The sequence below is a fragment of the Canis lupus genome, chromosome 20 (assembly GCF_003254725.2).
Source record: "Canis lupus dingo isolate Sandy chromosome 20, ASM325472v2, whole genome shotgun sequence".
NCBI classification, from domain to species: Eukaryota; Metazoa; Chordata; class Mammalia; order Carnivora; family Canidae; genus Canis; species Canis lupus.
The window spans coordinates 53,767,442-53,783,813 of record NC_064262.1 but is presented as its reverse complement, the minus strand read 5'-3'; the positions used below and the strand labels follow the sequence as shown (position 1 = coordinate 53,783,813).

Genomic DNA, 16,372 nt, shown 5'->3' with positions numbered 1-16,372 from the left:
CCAGGTGTCCTACAATTTAGGTCATTTTGGACACTACTCACCTGGACATGGCACCAGACCCCACAGGTTAAGGCTGAGTTCCCACCAGACTGCCCCACTTCAGGTGCCAACCTCAAGTCCAGGCTTTCAGGACTTGTGACCGACCTGCTGATAAATTGTAGGCAGAAAATGTGCCAGCACAAACTCCTAGAACTCAGGAGGACCATTTACTTAGGAGATTACCAGTTGCTTGCTCTGCATCAAAGGACAAGAATTCCTGTCTCCTTCAAGGTCCTTCTAGCAGGACTAAGAATCAAACTGGCATGAGATAGATTAATAGGAGAAAAATCAAACTTAAAAAAAAAATCAAACTTAATTTTGCATGCCTGGGGAATCCACACAGACACTGAAATTCCAAGACAGTCAAGCAAAACGAGGCAGATGTCATCCTGCACTAGGAAGAAAGGGATAAGGGTGTGGGACATCCGAGGGAAGGAATGCACTTCACAGGAATGTCACGTTTTTCCTAAATCTGCTAAATTTTGATCACTTTTTAACTCAAAATGGCCATCATGCCAAGGTGGCTCATCTTGGAGCAGCCTGCCCTGGGACTGTCACCAACTTAAAAATCACAGGGATGGAAGGGGAAGAGCGGCCCCCATATGGCATGTGGGGGCCCAGGCACTGGGGCAGTGTGGACCTTTCTCCTTGGTGTATCTTGACAGGTACGCCGGCCCCATGGAGCGCTCAGGGGCAGAAAGTATCCTCACCAACCGCTCAGATGGGACGTTCCTCGTGCGGCAGAGGGTGAAGGACACAGCAGAATTTGCCATCAGCATTAAGTAACTCCTCCCTCCCTGACCCCTATGACCTGGGCGCTGCAGGAACCTGGGAGGAAGGGAATGTAGTTATGACAACCATCTCTTATTAAACCCTGCAGTGTCCTGGGTGTTTTTATCCATCTTATTCCTTTCAGTTGACTGACAGCCCACAAGAAAGAACAATGACCCCCAGGCAGGCTCCAAAAGGCATTTAGCACATTCTAGCAAGGGGCGGAAATGCCATCTGGGCACAATGCTAGCGGACCCCTTCACTCATGCCTGTTTGTTGTGTGCAGCTTCTCACTCATGGTGACTTGTTTCCTGGTCGGTTTTGTAATTTTGTCTTGTGATGTTGAGTGGGGCTTTCCTGGTTGGGAATCTCATGCTACTTGGGTCTCCAGAAATTTTGCATTTGCTTCTGTTGGGATCACCAACAGGTTAATTTTTTCTTCCAGGTTAAACATTTTAGGTTAATTCCTTAGTTTCCTAGACTGTGCATGTGGGTTTATGTTCAAATCCCAAACTTGCATGAGGGCAGGTGTGAGGTTCTGCGTTCTCAAGGGTGACTTTTCTGTTTTGGGTCTGAGACAGATAAATTTTCTTATCATCCCTGTGAGTGACAGGTGGGTTTTCTAGAGGAAGTCACATTTGATAGTCTAGGCTTATGGAGTGTGGGGGTCTCAGTGCTAACTCTCCACCTCCAATGGACCTAGTAACTCATCCCATGTTTCTGTGGGATCATCAAGCCATAAGCTACTTGGTTAGCAAGATCAGCAAACCCTGTAGGGTAGCAGTTTATGCAGTGAGCTGTTTTTGGTTTCAACCTCATTTTTGGCCTCTGGGGATTTCCCTTTACTTTTTTGAGAGCTCAGCATTTTTTTTTTTCCTCATCATTTCTAGTTTTCTGATGAGATCGGGCGCATTCAGGGTGGTATGGCCGTAGACCATTTCTAGTTTTCTGTAGTCAGATTTTTTTTTGGGGGGGGGGGTGAGTTATCTAGTTTTCTGTGTTGACATTAGTGCATATCTCTTCTATGTCCTTACTAGTTTGTGGGCCGCCATGTTGGTGGAAATGGGTCTCTTTTCCCTCCTGTAGATTCTAGGCTCTCCATCTTGGGAGAAGCACAGCGCTCATCCTTTCTATTCTAGAAAGTGGCTTTCTTTACAAGATCTTTGTGACTTCTCAACAACCTCTGAATCAGGGAAGATGGTTCCTATATACAGGGGAAGATATCAAGGCTTAGAGTAGCAAAGCCTCTCCCCATCCCCCAGGGAAGGGAATCCTGCTGGGGCAGCAGGAGGCAGTTTCTTGAGTCTTTGGGCTTCAATGGTTGTTTCTTCCCCGAAGTTGTCAAGATTGTGTGAGACCATGGTTGGGGTATATAGCTTGGGGGCTGAGACTTGGCAGGCGATGAGCTTGAGTCTCCAGTGTCAGGGCACAGTGACTATCTGGGCTTCTCTCTCACTGCTTCCAGGTATAATGTTGAGGTCAAGCATATTAAAATCATGACAGCAGAAGGACTGTACCGGATTACAGAGAAGAAGGCTTTCCGGGGGCTTACGGTAAGCACCAATCTACCTCAATCCTGGCCTATCAGAATCTGGGAGAATCTAGCCCTCCCTGAAGCCCCATCTTGGGACCGCCCTTTCCCCTACTCAGAGCAGCCCCTCCAAGAGCACCATGGAGCAACTTATTGGCCTTAAATTCATTCTCCTAATGGCCCATGATGATGATGGTGATGAGTAACAGCAGTGAGCATTTGCCAACACTTACTGGGTGACCAGATGTGCTATGGATAGGACTCTAGTGAATCCTCTCACCTCACTGCAGGAGGTTCTATTTCACACACAGGTGAAACTGATATTCTTTTTCTCGTATCACAGAGGAACAGAGCTCCTGTTTCTGTAAGACTTCAAGACTTAGCTTTGCCTCATCTGTTCAATGATCTTTTCACTGAGAATTCAAACACCTTCCAAGCATTTTTGCTTCTGCTTGGTGCCCTGTAATTTGGGGCACACTTTTAGACATTTTAAGCCCATTGGCCTAAGGCACGTGTATTTAAGTTGTGGTCTGTGGATCTTTGAGGAGCTCTGAGTTCTCTGGAAGAAGATACAGAATTTTGCACATAGCTGCACGTATTTGGAGGCGTGTGTCTCAGGTTTCACTCCATTCTCAAACAGGTCTTTGATTCCCTAAAAGGTTAAGGACTGCTCATATATGTTTTTCTCCCCCAAAACTTGATTCTGAAAATTTTTCCCTTCATTGTTTTATTTCTGAAAGATTTCCTAAAAGTTCCTGGAATAGTGAAATGAACATCTGTGAATCTTTCATTTACTAATTAATATTCTACCTCTTTTGTGCCTTCTCTGTCAATCCCTTCCCCCATCACACACATTTATTTTGCCCTATATAAGAATAAGTTGCAGGCATCAAGACCCTTTACCCAAGAACACTTTAGCATGGATATCAGAAGAACCAGACATTCTTGTATCTCACTACAGTATCATGATTATACCCAGGAAGTTGAGCATTGATGGAAAATTATTATGTAATATACAGTCTATTTTCCAAACTCCTGCCCCAAATATGCCTTTTATAGCTCTTTTTTTTCCTCCAGGATATAATCAAGGATCACACATTGCATTTCTCTTTTATCTCCTTAGTCTCTTTTTGTTTGTGATAGTTTGCCAGTCTTTTAAAAAATCTTTCTTCTTCTTCTTCTTCTTCTTCTTCTTCTTCTTCTTCTTCTTCTTCTTCTTCTTCTTCTTCTTCTTCCTTTTTCTTCATGTGTGTGTCTTTCATGGTACTAGCATTTTTGGAGTCTAGAACTCTAAACCATGAGACATTTTGTTTTGTCTTTCCTACTACACTCTACTGCCCCTTCCCCCAGGGGACTCTATTCTGGATCTTCCCTTTTCCAGATGTGGGACCTCAGATCAGGAACTTGGCTTCTCTGTGACTCAGTTTCTCCATTTATAAAATGAGAGAAGCATGAATGTATTCATCTTTCATGATTATTAGATTTTTATGATGTGTGATTGCATACTGACCAGCACATAATAGATGTTCAATAAACAGAATTTATAATAATAATAATAATTATTAATTACAAAAATAAGACTCTTGACACCCATGGGGGAGTTGATTTTGGTGAGCTGATTATCAGGCAAGTTGATTATTTGGTAAATTTATTATGAAGAGAATTTGTTAATAAGAGAACCAGCTTTAGGCACTGTGATCTCTTCCCCACAAAATGGTCCTGGTTGGTCAAGAAGGGAATGAGCTTCCCATCATGGGGAACAGTCAAGGAGTCACTTACTAGGGAGGCTGGAACGGGGGGGACCTGCTGCACCTGAGGAGTTAGCTGTGACTCCTTCCAGCTCTGGCCCCATGTGAGCTGGCCTGATTGGATAGCATCTGTCCTGCTGTCCTTCCAGGAGCTGGTGGAGTTTTACCAGCAGAATTCCCTAAAGGACTGCTTCAAGTCACTGGACACCACCCTGCAGTTCCCCTTCAAGGAGCCTGAGAAGAGAGCCATCAGCAAACCGCCAGGTAGAGGTCTCAGGCTGAGGGCCTGTGGTCCCAGCTCCTTCCTATTGTAGAGGGCAAGTTTGGGGATGCCATGGACATTCCAGTGGGCATATAGGGGTCATATCTGTTAAATAGTGGGAGCTCCTTCTCACACAAGTCAGTGCCTTTGCTCTTGAGTGGTTTGCATGTTGATTTACTTGGATGGAAGGTGGGAGGGAGGTTATTTTTGTATTTGGGAAGATGAGGACACTAGGTAGCAGAAGGGTCCTCACCTGCACTTTTAAGCCTATATTTTTGTGTCAATATCAAGAATTAATTAGTATCTATAACATTCTCTCACAAAAAGGCAAGATCTTTAATGCCTTCTTCTCTTTTCCTTTACATCCCTCTCCCATAGGTTCATTGACATTACCTGGAAATGTTGGATACAGTTTGCTATGAATTAAAATCATTATGACATAGGTTCTAGAATTCTTTCTTAACAATTGCATGTAGCTTCTCAAATGCAGTATCAAGAATTATTCAGATTCCATCTATATTTCTTGTTTCTCATATTTCCCTTTATTTTGAAAATTCCTTATTCTGATTTCATTCAATTTTATTCAAAATTTCATTTTGCTAGAGTGCATCCTGATGTATGTTTTTCAGAAAAGTCACATAGTTTCTGAATTCTTATATAGCCAAAATTTTTTTAAAGAGAGATTTAAAGATTAATTATTATTAAAATGTTACATTTTTGAAAAAGCAACACCAACATAACATCAGGACTCCAGGCATCATCAGAGGATCTTCATCACCCAATGGGATAGATGTTTGTGTTTGTCTGCGTGTTACTTTTTTGCTCTGGTGTCAATTTGGATCTTAGCATATTTTCAGAAATACTAAAAATTAATTTTCCATTCTATAATGTTACTTAATATTTTACTATGAAAAATTTTCTGTATTTCTCTCCCCTGTATGTCTTCCTTGTATTCCCCTTCTTTTTTGACCCTTGGTATTCTTAGGATAATTAATATGAACAGCCTAGAATGAATTTCTCCATGTCTTCCCTCTATTCCTTTCACTATTAACATATAGATGCCATTTAAAAAGTTCGTAAATGGCATTATTTTCTAAACTTGGATAGTGATTGGGCTAGAAGGATGATTCCAGACGTACAGTTGTGTCCACTCAGAGCACAGGGCACTCAGTACTCTGCATGAAGAAGTATTGAGGGACCCTTCATCCTCGTGTTACTCTCCTGAGAGCATTCCTCCCCTCAACTGTCCCTAGATGGCAGGCAGGTGTCTGCTCCAGGCTCTTTACCCACCTCTGCTCTCCCCCACACAGCAGGAAGCACCAAATATTTTGGCACAGCCAAAGCACGCTATGACTTCTGTGCCCGGGACCGATCAGAGCTGTCTCTCAAGGAGGGTGACATCATCAAGATCCTTAACAAGAAGGGGCAACAAGGCTGGTGGCGAGGGGAGATCTATGGCCGGGTGAGTTGGTGCAAAGCTTGACAGGCTGGGGAAAGGGCATGGGGTGACCTGGCTATAGCACTAGAGCCTAGAATTATGGAATGGAGCAGGTGGGGAGTGGCTCCTATGGGTCTTCCCTGGTCAGAGGGGAGGAAAGGAGATAAAGATTTCATTCATTTACACAACTTGCCTTTATTTACTGAGCACATACTATGTGTTGGGCATTCTGCTGGGTGCTGAGGAGACAAAATGACAAAGTGAGTGTGGTACAGTCACTGCCCTCATGAAACTCAGAGTCTAGTGAAGATGATAGACATGTAACCAAGCAGGTACAACACTGAGTGGTCAAGTTTGAGATGGGGAATCACAGGGCAGGGTAGGAGCAGGTCAGGAGGACTTCTGGAGGCCCAGGTGATCTCTGAGGGATGAGTAAAGTTAGCCAGCAAGAAGGTCATGGAGGAGGTGAGGAAAGTATTCCAGGCAGAGGTACCAGCAGGTACAAATCCCTGAGGTGAGAGAATAATTGGTGTGTTTGGAGGACATGAAGGGAGGGATTTTTGTCTCTTGTTTGAGGCAGTGTCACCAGTGACTGGTGCATAATAGATGCTCAATAAATATTAAATGCATGAAGAGGTATAACTGGAACTGACTACTTTTGCCTTTGGTACTTTTTTGCCTACCTGCATTCGGACTTTCAGGAGGGACCTCAAAGTTCCTCAAAAAAATTTTTTTTCCAGCTAGGTCTTATTTTTGTCCCATGAAGACAGAGAGTCTTATTTGTTTTATCCATAAATTAATTCCTAGTCTCTAGAATACTGCTTCACTTGTAATGGTTTCTTAAAAATATTTGTTAAATGGGATCCCTGGGTGGCTCAGTGGTTAAGTATCTGCCTTTGGCTCAGGGCGTGATCCTGGAGTCCCGGGATCAAGTCCCACGTCGGGCGCCCTACATGGAGCCTGCTTCTCCCTCTGCCTGTGTCTCTGCCTCTCTCTTTCTCTCTGTGTGTCTCTTATGAATAAATAAATAAAATCTTTAAAAAATTTTGTTAAAGAGTGAAGTTTGGTCAGGAACTTGCATCCTACTGGGGGAAACATATGTGAAAAAACAGCTCAGATAATTGCTTAGGTGAACAGTTTTGTTGAGAATTGTAGAGGGTAGAAGGCACCTGGATGGCTCAGTAGGTTAAGTGTCTGCTTTTGGTTCAGGTCATGATCTCAGGGTCCTGGGATCGAGCCCTGCATTGGGCTCCCTGCTCAGTGGGGAGTCTGCTTCTTCCTCTCTCTCTGCCCACCTCCCGCTTATGCTCTCTCTCCCTCTTTCTCAAATAAATGAGATAAAATCTTAAAAAAAGGAATTGTGGATGGTTAGTTCAATGTGTAGGGGAGGACAACTGGGGTTTGAGAGAGCCTTTGGGAAATCTTGGCTATAATGGATTCATCTGTCCATCTATCTATCCAACCATCCATCCATCCTTTTAAGAAATATTTATTAAGCATCTCTGGTGTGCCAGGAACTATTCTAGGCTCTTGGGAATCTAATGAATAAAATAGACAATAATCCCCACCCTTGAGGAGCTCATTTTGTAGTGGGAATGTGGGGACAGATGACAAGCCCATAAATAAGTAATATATAATCAATAAGATGCTGACAAGTGCTATGGAGAAAAATAAAACAGGGATAAGGAGTGTGGGGGGGTGGATAGGGTTTGCAATTTTAAATAGGGTAGTCAGGAAGGCCTCATTAATAAGGTGACATGTGATAGAGAACTCTGGAAGGTGTTTGGGGGCGGGTATCAGTCATGTGTATCTCAGGGATGTATTTTTTTTTTTTTTTTTTTTTTTTTTTAGGGATGTACTTTCTAGGGTAGAAGGTATGTCAGGTGCACAGGCCCTGGGGCTGCAAGGGAACCTGCCTGGTATGTTGAGGAACAGTAGGGAAGGTGCAGAAGCTGCCCTGACTACTTTCTCTTCTCTTTCCAGGTTGGCTGGTTCCCCTCTAACTATGTGGAGGAGGATTATTCTGAATACTGCTGAGCTTTGGCACACTGGCCGAGAGATGAGAAACTCCAGGCTCTGAGCCCAGGATGAACAGGCACCAGGGCCAGGAGGGGCTGTGACAGGTCCCAGCGGGTTGAGAATCCAGGATGGACTGTGGAGGGCCAGCATCCAGCTGGCAGGGCTCCTGGGATGACGCCCGCCATGGTTAATTTATAACACACTGATTTTCTCTTGGGGTCCCTCAAGAAGGTGGGGCTCAAGGCAACAGCTTCTAATAAAATCATGAAAGGAATGACTGCTGTCATTCAGGAGGACTTGAATGGGAAAGAATTTTACACTCACAGATTCCAGATCACAAAAATGTAACTCTCCTTTGTTTTTTTTTTCTGTGCTAGAACTTAACTACCATCCAATTCTGCTAAAAAGAAGCATCTTAGTCAGCTTTCCCCAAGATCAGGCTTAAATTCCACCGGGCTTGACACTGGGGTGTTGGGGAGACAGCTGGTGCTTGGCGGTTATCTCTCACACTGCCACCTGCAGAGATGTCATTGCTTCTGCTTCATGTTTGGTTCCTCTGCAACTTTCACATCCCTCCTGGCACATGCAAGACATCTGGCTGATTGTCCTGAAATACTGAGTGGAATGACTGTGCCTCTTGGTTTATCTGCAACACTCTTGGCTATTGCCCTGGTGTAGTTATTAATCATGATCCCTTTTATTCTCCAAAGTGTCCTGCTTTGGGTGATAAATTATATGGTCACTGTCTCCAGTGGGCTTCTCCAGAAGCAGAGCCTGAGACAAGGATTTGGATGTGCCCGGTTAATCTGGAAGGTGATCCCAAGAAGTAACCAGAAGGGAGGGAGAAGGGAGGAGCCAGTAAAGGGAGCACTGATGAGCAGGTGACAGCTGTGGGCAGCAGGGGCTCGTTCTTGTTGGGGAACCTCCATGGAAGTCCATACAGAACATTCCTTGCAGTTGAAGGGCAAGGGAGTTGGGATATGTGTTCACCAACTTCCATCAGTCATTGCTTCTGAACTGCTTGTATCTAGGCAGTGCATGCTCTGGTGGCTGGAGAAACACAGGCATTTCTGGAGCTGTTGACCTGTTGGATATGATCAGTGGGTGGGCAGAGTGCTGACAGGGTCTGCTGCATTGTCCCATAAAGTACAGAGAAACTGTGTGTACAACCTCTTTGCAGCCATCCCTACCCAATGGATCCGGCCATATGCAGGGTGTGGAGAACCTCTGCAGAGCTTGCTATATCCTGGGGTCCATAGGGCTCCAGGGAACCTTCTTTTTCTCTTATTGCCCTGAAGCCATCTAAACTGGGGTGTGTGGATAAGATACAGGGATGCTTCTCTGGACCTATCTCTTCCCCTCTGCCTTGGAGAGTCATGACCTTTCTTATTGAAGGAAAAGTTGCTTCAGTCTGATGAATGCCGTTCCACAAACATGGCCAGATTTTTTTTCTTTTTGCTTAATCAATTTAATTTTTGAAAAATTGTGGTCCAATATACACAATATAAAATCCATTATCCTCACCAGTTTTACGAGTATGGTTCAGTAGTGTGACGAATATTGGTTGTGCAACCAATGTCCAGAATTTTTCATCTTGCAAAACAAAAACTCTGGTCTCCCCATTAGGCAACAACTCCCCATTTCCTCCTCCCTCCAGCCCCTGGCACCCACTATGATCAGATTTTTATTGGGCATCCTTTGGGGCTTCGATTTTTGAGGTTCAAAAGCCTAGATGCAAAAATCTCTAAAAAGGCTTTTGAAGTTCAGAAGCCAAAACGCTATTTCTTTGGTAACTCTCCTGCAGGTTGTAGAAATACCCCTTTGGAGGCAAAAAAGATGGTGGCCAGGGCTAGGGAAGGGCCATAGGTTATATGTTAATTTTGGGGAAAAGAGCTAATACTTCTAAATATTACTCCCCACACTCTAATAACAGATGCAGCCCCATGTCAAGCCAGTGCTTCACACTTACCATCCAATGCTATCTCACAACTAGCCTCATGCGCAATAGAGCATCATGACCACAGCTCTGGGAAGATCCCAAGAGCAGCTTTGTTTCTGTAAAATTAGCTGTAACATTTTGGAAAAGTGACTTCACCTCTCTGAACTAGAGAAAGATGGGAAATCACCTGTCTGAGGGTGCAGAGTTGGCTGGTAACAAGATGCAAAGCCACCCTCTTAACCATCACTCCAGTGGCTGGTGGGAACCTTAGAGTTTTCTGGTTCTGTCCTCAACCCAAGGAAACCAGTGCCCAGACAGCACCTGCATGCACCTGGCCAGGTGATGATCTGGACTCTGAAGTCTGGAAGAACTTTCCATGTTTGAAGGAATGTGTAATGGAAAATGGGGGTGTTGGAATCACAGAGGTCAAGGACTACGAGAGGGCTTCTGTCTTCCTCCATGACTCCCCTCCCTGAGCCACATCATGAATTTACCAAAGTTCTAAGGAGGCTACCCGGGCTAATTCAGTGGTGCTAATGAGGTAGAGGTCATGGACTTGTTCTTGGAGGTCCTGAGCATCACCATCCGCCAGACCCAAGCTGAACTTCGATGCCAGCCATGCTTTGGGCTCTCAACCCCGACTTGGGGGTCTTTATAGGGCAAACTATCATCCCTCGCCTTAGGCTAAGTGTTGCTGCAGCCACGTGTGACTTCCGGTCTGTCATACAAATAGCTCCTTCAGGTATTAGCTTCAACTGTGCTGAAGAAGTTCCTGGAAGGAGAAGGCATTGCAGGAGTAGCCCCACAATTTGAGACATTCCAGGCTCAGGATATGCCAGACTCCTGGCAGAAAGAAAGGAGAGATGGCAGGACCGCTCAGGGGCTCTCAAAGTTTCTTCCAGAGAATGGCGTACTACTTCCTCTTGCATTTCATTGGCTAAAGCAAGTTGAATGGCTAAGACTAGCATCAACAGAACAGGAATGTTTAATCCTCAGAGAGAGGTGTGAATACTCAGAACAAAGCCAGAATCAACGGGAGGGGCCTTTGTATCAAACATTGATTTATTCACTCCTGTTGGTGATAAGCAGCTAATAACACCAGCTGTTCTGGCTTAACCTGAACCCTCTCCAAATTCATGGGTTGAAGTCCTAATCAGGACCTCAGAATGTGACTGTTTTTGGAGATGAAGTCTTGATAGTGGTGAGTAAATTAAAATAAGGTCATGAGGATGGGCCCTCATCCCACATGACTGGTGTCCTTATAGGTATGGAGACACAGACCCATCCACAGATCATCTGTGAACCAAGAAGAGCAGCCTCAGAAAGAACCAACCCAACCAATATCTGATCTTGGGTTTGAGACAGTAAATGTCTGTTTTATAAGCTGTCCTGTCTGTGGCACTTTGTCACGGCAGCCTGAGCAAACTCGTACACCAGCTTTGTGCCATGTGAATGAATCAGGCACAGACCTGCCTGCCAAGTGCATACAACCTAATGAGGACTCTTACCAATCAACCAGGTGATCATGGCAAGCAGTGAGGAGTTTCAGGTTGAGGGAAGCAAGGGGTTATGGGAAAGGAGACATATGTCTCACCCAGGCTTGGGTTGAGGGGATGGTCAGGGAGGACTTCTTGGAGGAGGAAACATCTAGGGTGGTACCTGAGCAATGAGCTGGAGTATTTAATAAAAATGCAGGGACATTTTTTTTAGGGGGAGGTGGAAGTGATGGTGTGCTTTGTGGGTTCTGAGAACTGCAAAGGGTTGACTTTTCCTAGAAGGGGAGGGAGGGGGGCTGAAGTAATTGTCAGACGGAGCCCAGGTCAGGCCTGATGCAAGATCTGCCTTCTTAGGTGTCCCTCCAGGGGGCCAGGAAGGGAGAGGCTGTGACCGGCTTCCTGAAGACAGTTGCTGGAGGAAGCTGCTTCTTGGTGGTGTGGTGGAGATGATGAGGGGCCTCAGGTGAGCTCTGGGGAGGCCTGCTGATGGCTGGGGGGTTGGGTTCCAGGGCACAGCTAACTAATGGCAGAGAGTTAAAGGAGCACATAGCGGCCCCCCCACTGCCCTAACTCGGAAGTTCTCTGATGCTGGCAATCAGTTACACCTGTCTGCCTGGGGATGTGCGTGTGCACGCACGCGTGCGCGCGCGCGCACACACACACACACACACACACACACACTGCAGCTCCCTTGGGCTGCTGTAATAAAGGACTACTGACTGGGTGGTTCAAACGGCAGAAACTTACTATCTCAGTTCTGGAGGCCAGAAGTCCAGCATCAAGGGGTTGGCAAGCCTGTGCTTGGTCGGAGATGCCACACAGGGATCTGTTCTGGTGGCCTCCCCGAGCTTCTGGTAGTTCCTTAGCTCATGGCACAATCCAGCGTTCCCATTCTGTCCTCCTTGTGTGCATGTCTATGTCCAAATCCCTCTTTCTTTTAAGGACACCCATCAGGCTGGATGAAGGGCCCACCCTACTTCCGGGATGATCTCAGTTTAACTCAGTACATTCTATCCACAAAGGCCTTATTTATAAACAAGGTCACATTCTGAAGATACTGGGGATTTGGGACGTCAACATGTGGATTTTTGAGGGGAATCACCTCAAATCATAACACACATCTAAGGTGCACACGAAAGCCCTCATAAAGAACCCCCACCGCACGACAGGACAAACAGAGATGGTCATGAAGAAACACAACCCCCAAATACACACACATGGCCAAATACACCCAACAGAGCCTGGCACGTGGACACACAGATGGATGCGGGCAGGCACCAAGCATTTGCCCACATACAACTGTAGGCAGACAGCTCTAGAGACACACAGACAGGGTAACACCCCGCTGCCCTCCCCTGCCCGCCCTGCATTGCAACAGGCTAACAGACTGCAGACCCAAACACTCCTGCAAAATCATAAAAAACAGACAAATGAATAGAAACACGCACAGATACAAAAATACCAACACCCTCTTTCTACAGGCAATCACAGGCATGTGTGTACACACACATGCACATATAAAGCTGGTTACATAGACACGGAGACATATATTGGAGGCTCAGCCAGACACAGGGACACACCTGGAATCCTTACACGGCTACCTCCATGCCCAACAGGTGGTGCGGGAAGTAGACAGTCACACACACCCTCAAATAGACTCGCGCATGCGCCCGGTCCTGGGAACTCATAAATTCAGATGAAGACCTCCACACCTGAAGTCGGTGGAGGCTGACTCCAAATGGCAGAGAGGCAGCCCCTGGATCAGACAGCAGGGATCCTAAAGGCCAAGACACAAATTGGGGACATTTCCACTGCAGATGGCCCCAAATTAAAGCCAAGCTTGCCCCCTGGTGGACAGGCACAAATAGCGCCCCAACCTCGTCTGCGGATTTGGGTCCCTCCTTGGGGAAGAGAGCAGGAGAGAGCAGAGGAAGGAGTGTGTATGTTTGTATCTCTGTGTGTGTCTGCACGTGTGTGCTTGTTCATGAGCACAGGTTAGGCACCAGAAAGGGCTCCTGGTGCTTTTGGCTTTGCAGCTTCTCAGCACCATCACACCGACCGATGGCACACCTTCTCATTCATCCAAAACTCCACGGAAGGACCCATCCAGAGGGGCCCACAGAGGTCTTAATCTCAGGGTCTTCTTGGGTATGAGCACTCCCAGCTTCCAGAGACTAGGACAGGGCAAGAGGGAGAAATAGAGAGTTGGGATTCCAGGGCTTTGAGGGAACAAGTTCGTGTTTATACTGTTAAAAAGGCGGCAAAACATATTGTGGGTGGAGGGGGCTCTAGCCAGAGCCTTTATTCTCTGGTCTGAAGGCCCTTCCCATTTCTGCAATCCCTTCCAGGGGCTTGCACTTGGGCTGTTGAGTCAGTACCATGTATCTTCTGGAAGAGAAATGTTTAAGCTAAAGGAATAACTCTAATGGTGGAAGTTCAGGGAAGTCAGGCATGGGGCAGATTTCCTTTCTTCTTTTTAAAACTGGTTTGTTGAGGTATGATCAGTACCTAAAAAGCTGTATGTGTTGAACATATATGTCACAATGAGTTTGGGGTTAACCATATCTACCTGTAAAATCATTACCAGTATCAAGGACATTAGCATATCTATCACCCCCCAGAGTTTCTTCCTGAGGCAGATGTTCATGCAGGGCCCCATCATAATACCCGAGGACTATCTACCTGAGGACAACCCTTCCTCAGGGGCCCAGAACCCTGGGTTTCCTGGTGTTGGAGATTGCTCCCGTTGGTCACAGAAGGTGGATCCCTGTGTCTCAGGCATCAGTCTGCAGCTGTGTGCTGCCATCTAGTGGCTAACGTGGCCTTCACATGCAAACCTTTCTGCCTTCGACTGTTCAAAAAAAAAAAAAAAAAAAAAAAAAAAAAGACCAGACTTTAAGGCAAGGCTGGAAGTCAGCCTTATGGGTTTGAACTTTAAGCTGCAGGAGATGGGGTGGGGGAGGGGGGGTGATGGAGGAAGCGGATTTAATCAGTGGATGCTGGGACAGCACGTTTCAATTTCCATGGTACAAATACACCTGCCATGGCTGATTCCCAAATCATTAGCATCATCACCTCCTTTATCTCCAGTCTTTGCCATTTCTTTCTTTTTTAAAATTTAAAAAATTTTTATTTTAATTTATTTTTTATTGGTGTTCAATTTGCCAACATATAGAATAACACCCAGTGCTCATCCTATCAAGTGCCCCCCTCAGTGCCCATCACCAGTCACCCCCACCCCCTGCCCACCTCCCCTTCCACCACCCCTAGATCGTTTCCCAGAGTTAGGAGTCTCATGTTCTGTCTCCCTTTCTGATATTTCCCACACATTTTTTCTCCTTTCCCCTTTATTCCCCTTCACTATTTTTTATATTCTCCAAATGAATGAGACCATATACTGTTTGTCCTTCTTCGATTGACTCATTTCACTCAGCATGATACCCTTCAGTTCCATCCACGTTGAAGCAAATGGTGGGTATTTGTCGTTTCTAATGGCTGAGGAATATTCCATTGCATACATAAACCACATCTTCTTTATCCATTCATCTTTCGATGGACACCGAGGCTCCTTCCACAGTTTGGCTATTGTGGACATTGCTGCTATAAACATCGGGGTGCGGGTGTCCTGGTGTTTCATTGCATCTGTATCTTTGGGGTAAATCCCCAGTAGTGCAATTGCTGGGTCGTAGGGCAGGTCTATTTTTAACTCTTTGAGGAATCTCCACACAGTTTTCCAGAGTGGCTGCACCAGCTCACATTCCCACCAACAGTGCAGGAGGGTTCCCCTTTCTCCACATCCTCTCCAACATTTGTTGTTTCCTGTCTAGTTACTTGTCCCCATTCTCACTGATGTGAGGTGGTATCTCATTGTGGTTTTGATTTGTATTTCCTTGATGGCCAGTGATGCGGAGCATTTTCCCATGTGCTTGTTGGCCATGTCTATGTCTTCCTCTGTGAGATTTCTGTTCATGTGTTTTGTTCATTTCATGATTTGATTGTTTCTTTGCTGTTGAGTTTACTTTCTTTTTTTTTTAAATTGTTTTACTTATTTATTCATGAGAGACACACAGAGAGAGGCAGAGACACAGGCAGAGGGAGAAGCAGGCTCCACGGAGGGAGCCCGATGAGGGACTCGATCCTAGGACCCCGGGATCATGATCTGAGCCAAAGGCTGAGCCTCACTGAGCCAAAGGCTGAGCCTCACTGAGCCTCACTGGATTTCTGATCCATTTGGGGAAAAGCACAGATAGACATCAGACAGGATATCTCTCTGTCTCCTCTCTGTGTATTCTCATGAATAAATACAATCTTTTTTAAAAAAAGAAAGAAAGATATAAAAATAAAATAAAAATAAAGACATAAAGGAGCACCTGGATGGCTCAGTCAGTTGAGCACCCAACTCTTGGTTTCGGCTCAGGTCACAATCTCAGGTGGTGAGATCGAGCCCTGTGTCAGGCTCTGTGGTAGGCGTGGAGTCTGTTTTAGATTCTCTCTCTCCATCTGCCCCTTCCTGCCCCTGAAAAAAAAAAAAAAAGAAAGGGAAAGCAAAGGACAACATAAGAAATATAAGAAGGCAGAAAAATATATAAATGCCGCCCTAACCCCCCAGCCCATCTGATAGACATCAGACAGGCCAGGCGTCAGGCTGGTTCTGTAGGACGGTCCACAGAGCCACATATGAGCTGTGCCTTCCTTCCTGCCCAGGCCACAATGGTCTCCGCAGGCAGAAAGGGGCAGGAGATAAAGCTGAGTCATGAAGTGTCCTCAATTTGAGTTTGGGGGTCAGCTCTGTGGAGAAAAATAATGCTGAGTAGCAGGCCTGGAGCGGCTCGATGGGGGCAGGGCTTGTTCCTCAATGGATGGCTGAGGCCCAAATTCTTGGAGAGCACTCAGCATGGAAAACGGGGAGGAAACATGCGTTTTGGGCAGAGGAAACAGCAAGTGCAAAGGCTCTCAGGAGCCCGTTAAGTCAGAGCTTTGCATTTTCTGGAAGAGAAATGCTTTTATCCAAAGGAATGAGTAATATGGAATTTCAGGCAAGGAAGTCAGGCATAGGACAGCTCTCTCTCTCTCTCTTAACATCACTCTATTTAAGTCTGAAGAATGAGCTTGGTGAGATCAATATTTTT

The 16,372-nt window shown here is 45.7% G+C and overlaps 1 protein-coding gene across 3 annotated transcripts in view; it reads left to right on the top strand.

The window, feature by feature from the left end:
- Nucleotides 1–8,082, top strand: part of VAV1 (vav guanine nucleotide exchange factor 1) — a 49,880-nt gene extending 41,798 nt beyond the window's left edge. For 2 of the 3 annotated variants that reach the window (XM_025457243.3, XM_049097519.1), the window contains exons 23-27: nucleotides 705–821; nucleotides 2,276–2,363; nucleotides 4,239–4,353; nucleotides 5,662–5,813; nucleotides 7,773–8,082. In XM_025457243.3, the coding sequence (XP_025313028.1) occupies nucleotides 705–821; nucleotides 2,276–2,363; nucleotides 4,239–4,353; nucleotides 5,662–5,813; nucleotides 7,773–7,826 (526 nt within the window). In that variant the 3' untranslated portion in view covers nucleotides 7,827–8,082. The remainder of the gene's footprint in view (nucleotides 1–704; nucleotides 822–2,275; nucleotides 2,364–4,238; nucleotides 4,354–5,661; nucleotides 5,814–7,772) is intronic. The other variant, XM_025457244.3, reaches the window with a different exon arrangement.
- The last annotated feature ends 8,290 nt before the right edge of the window (nucleotides 8,083–16,372 follow it).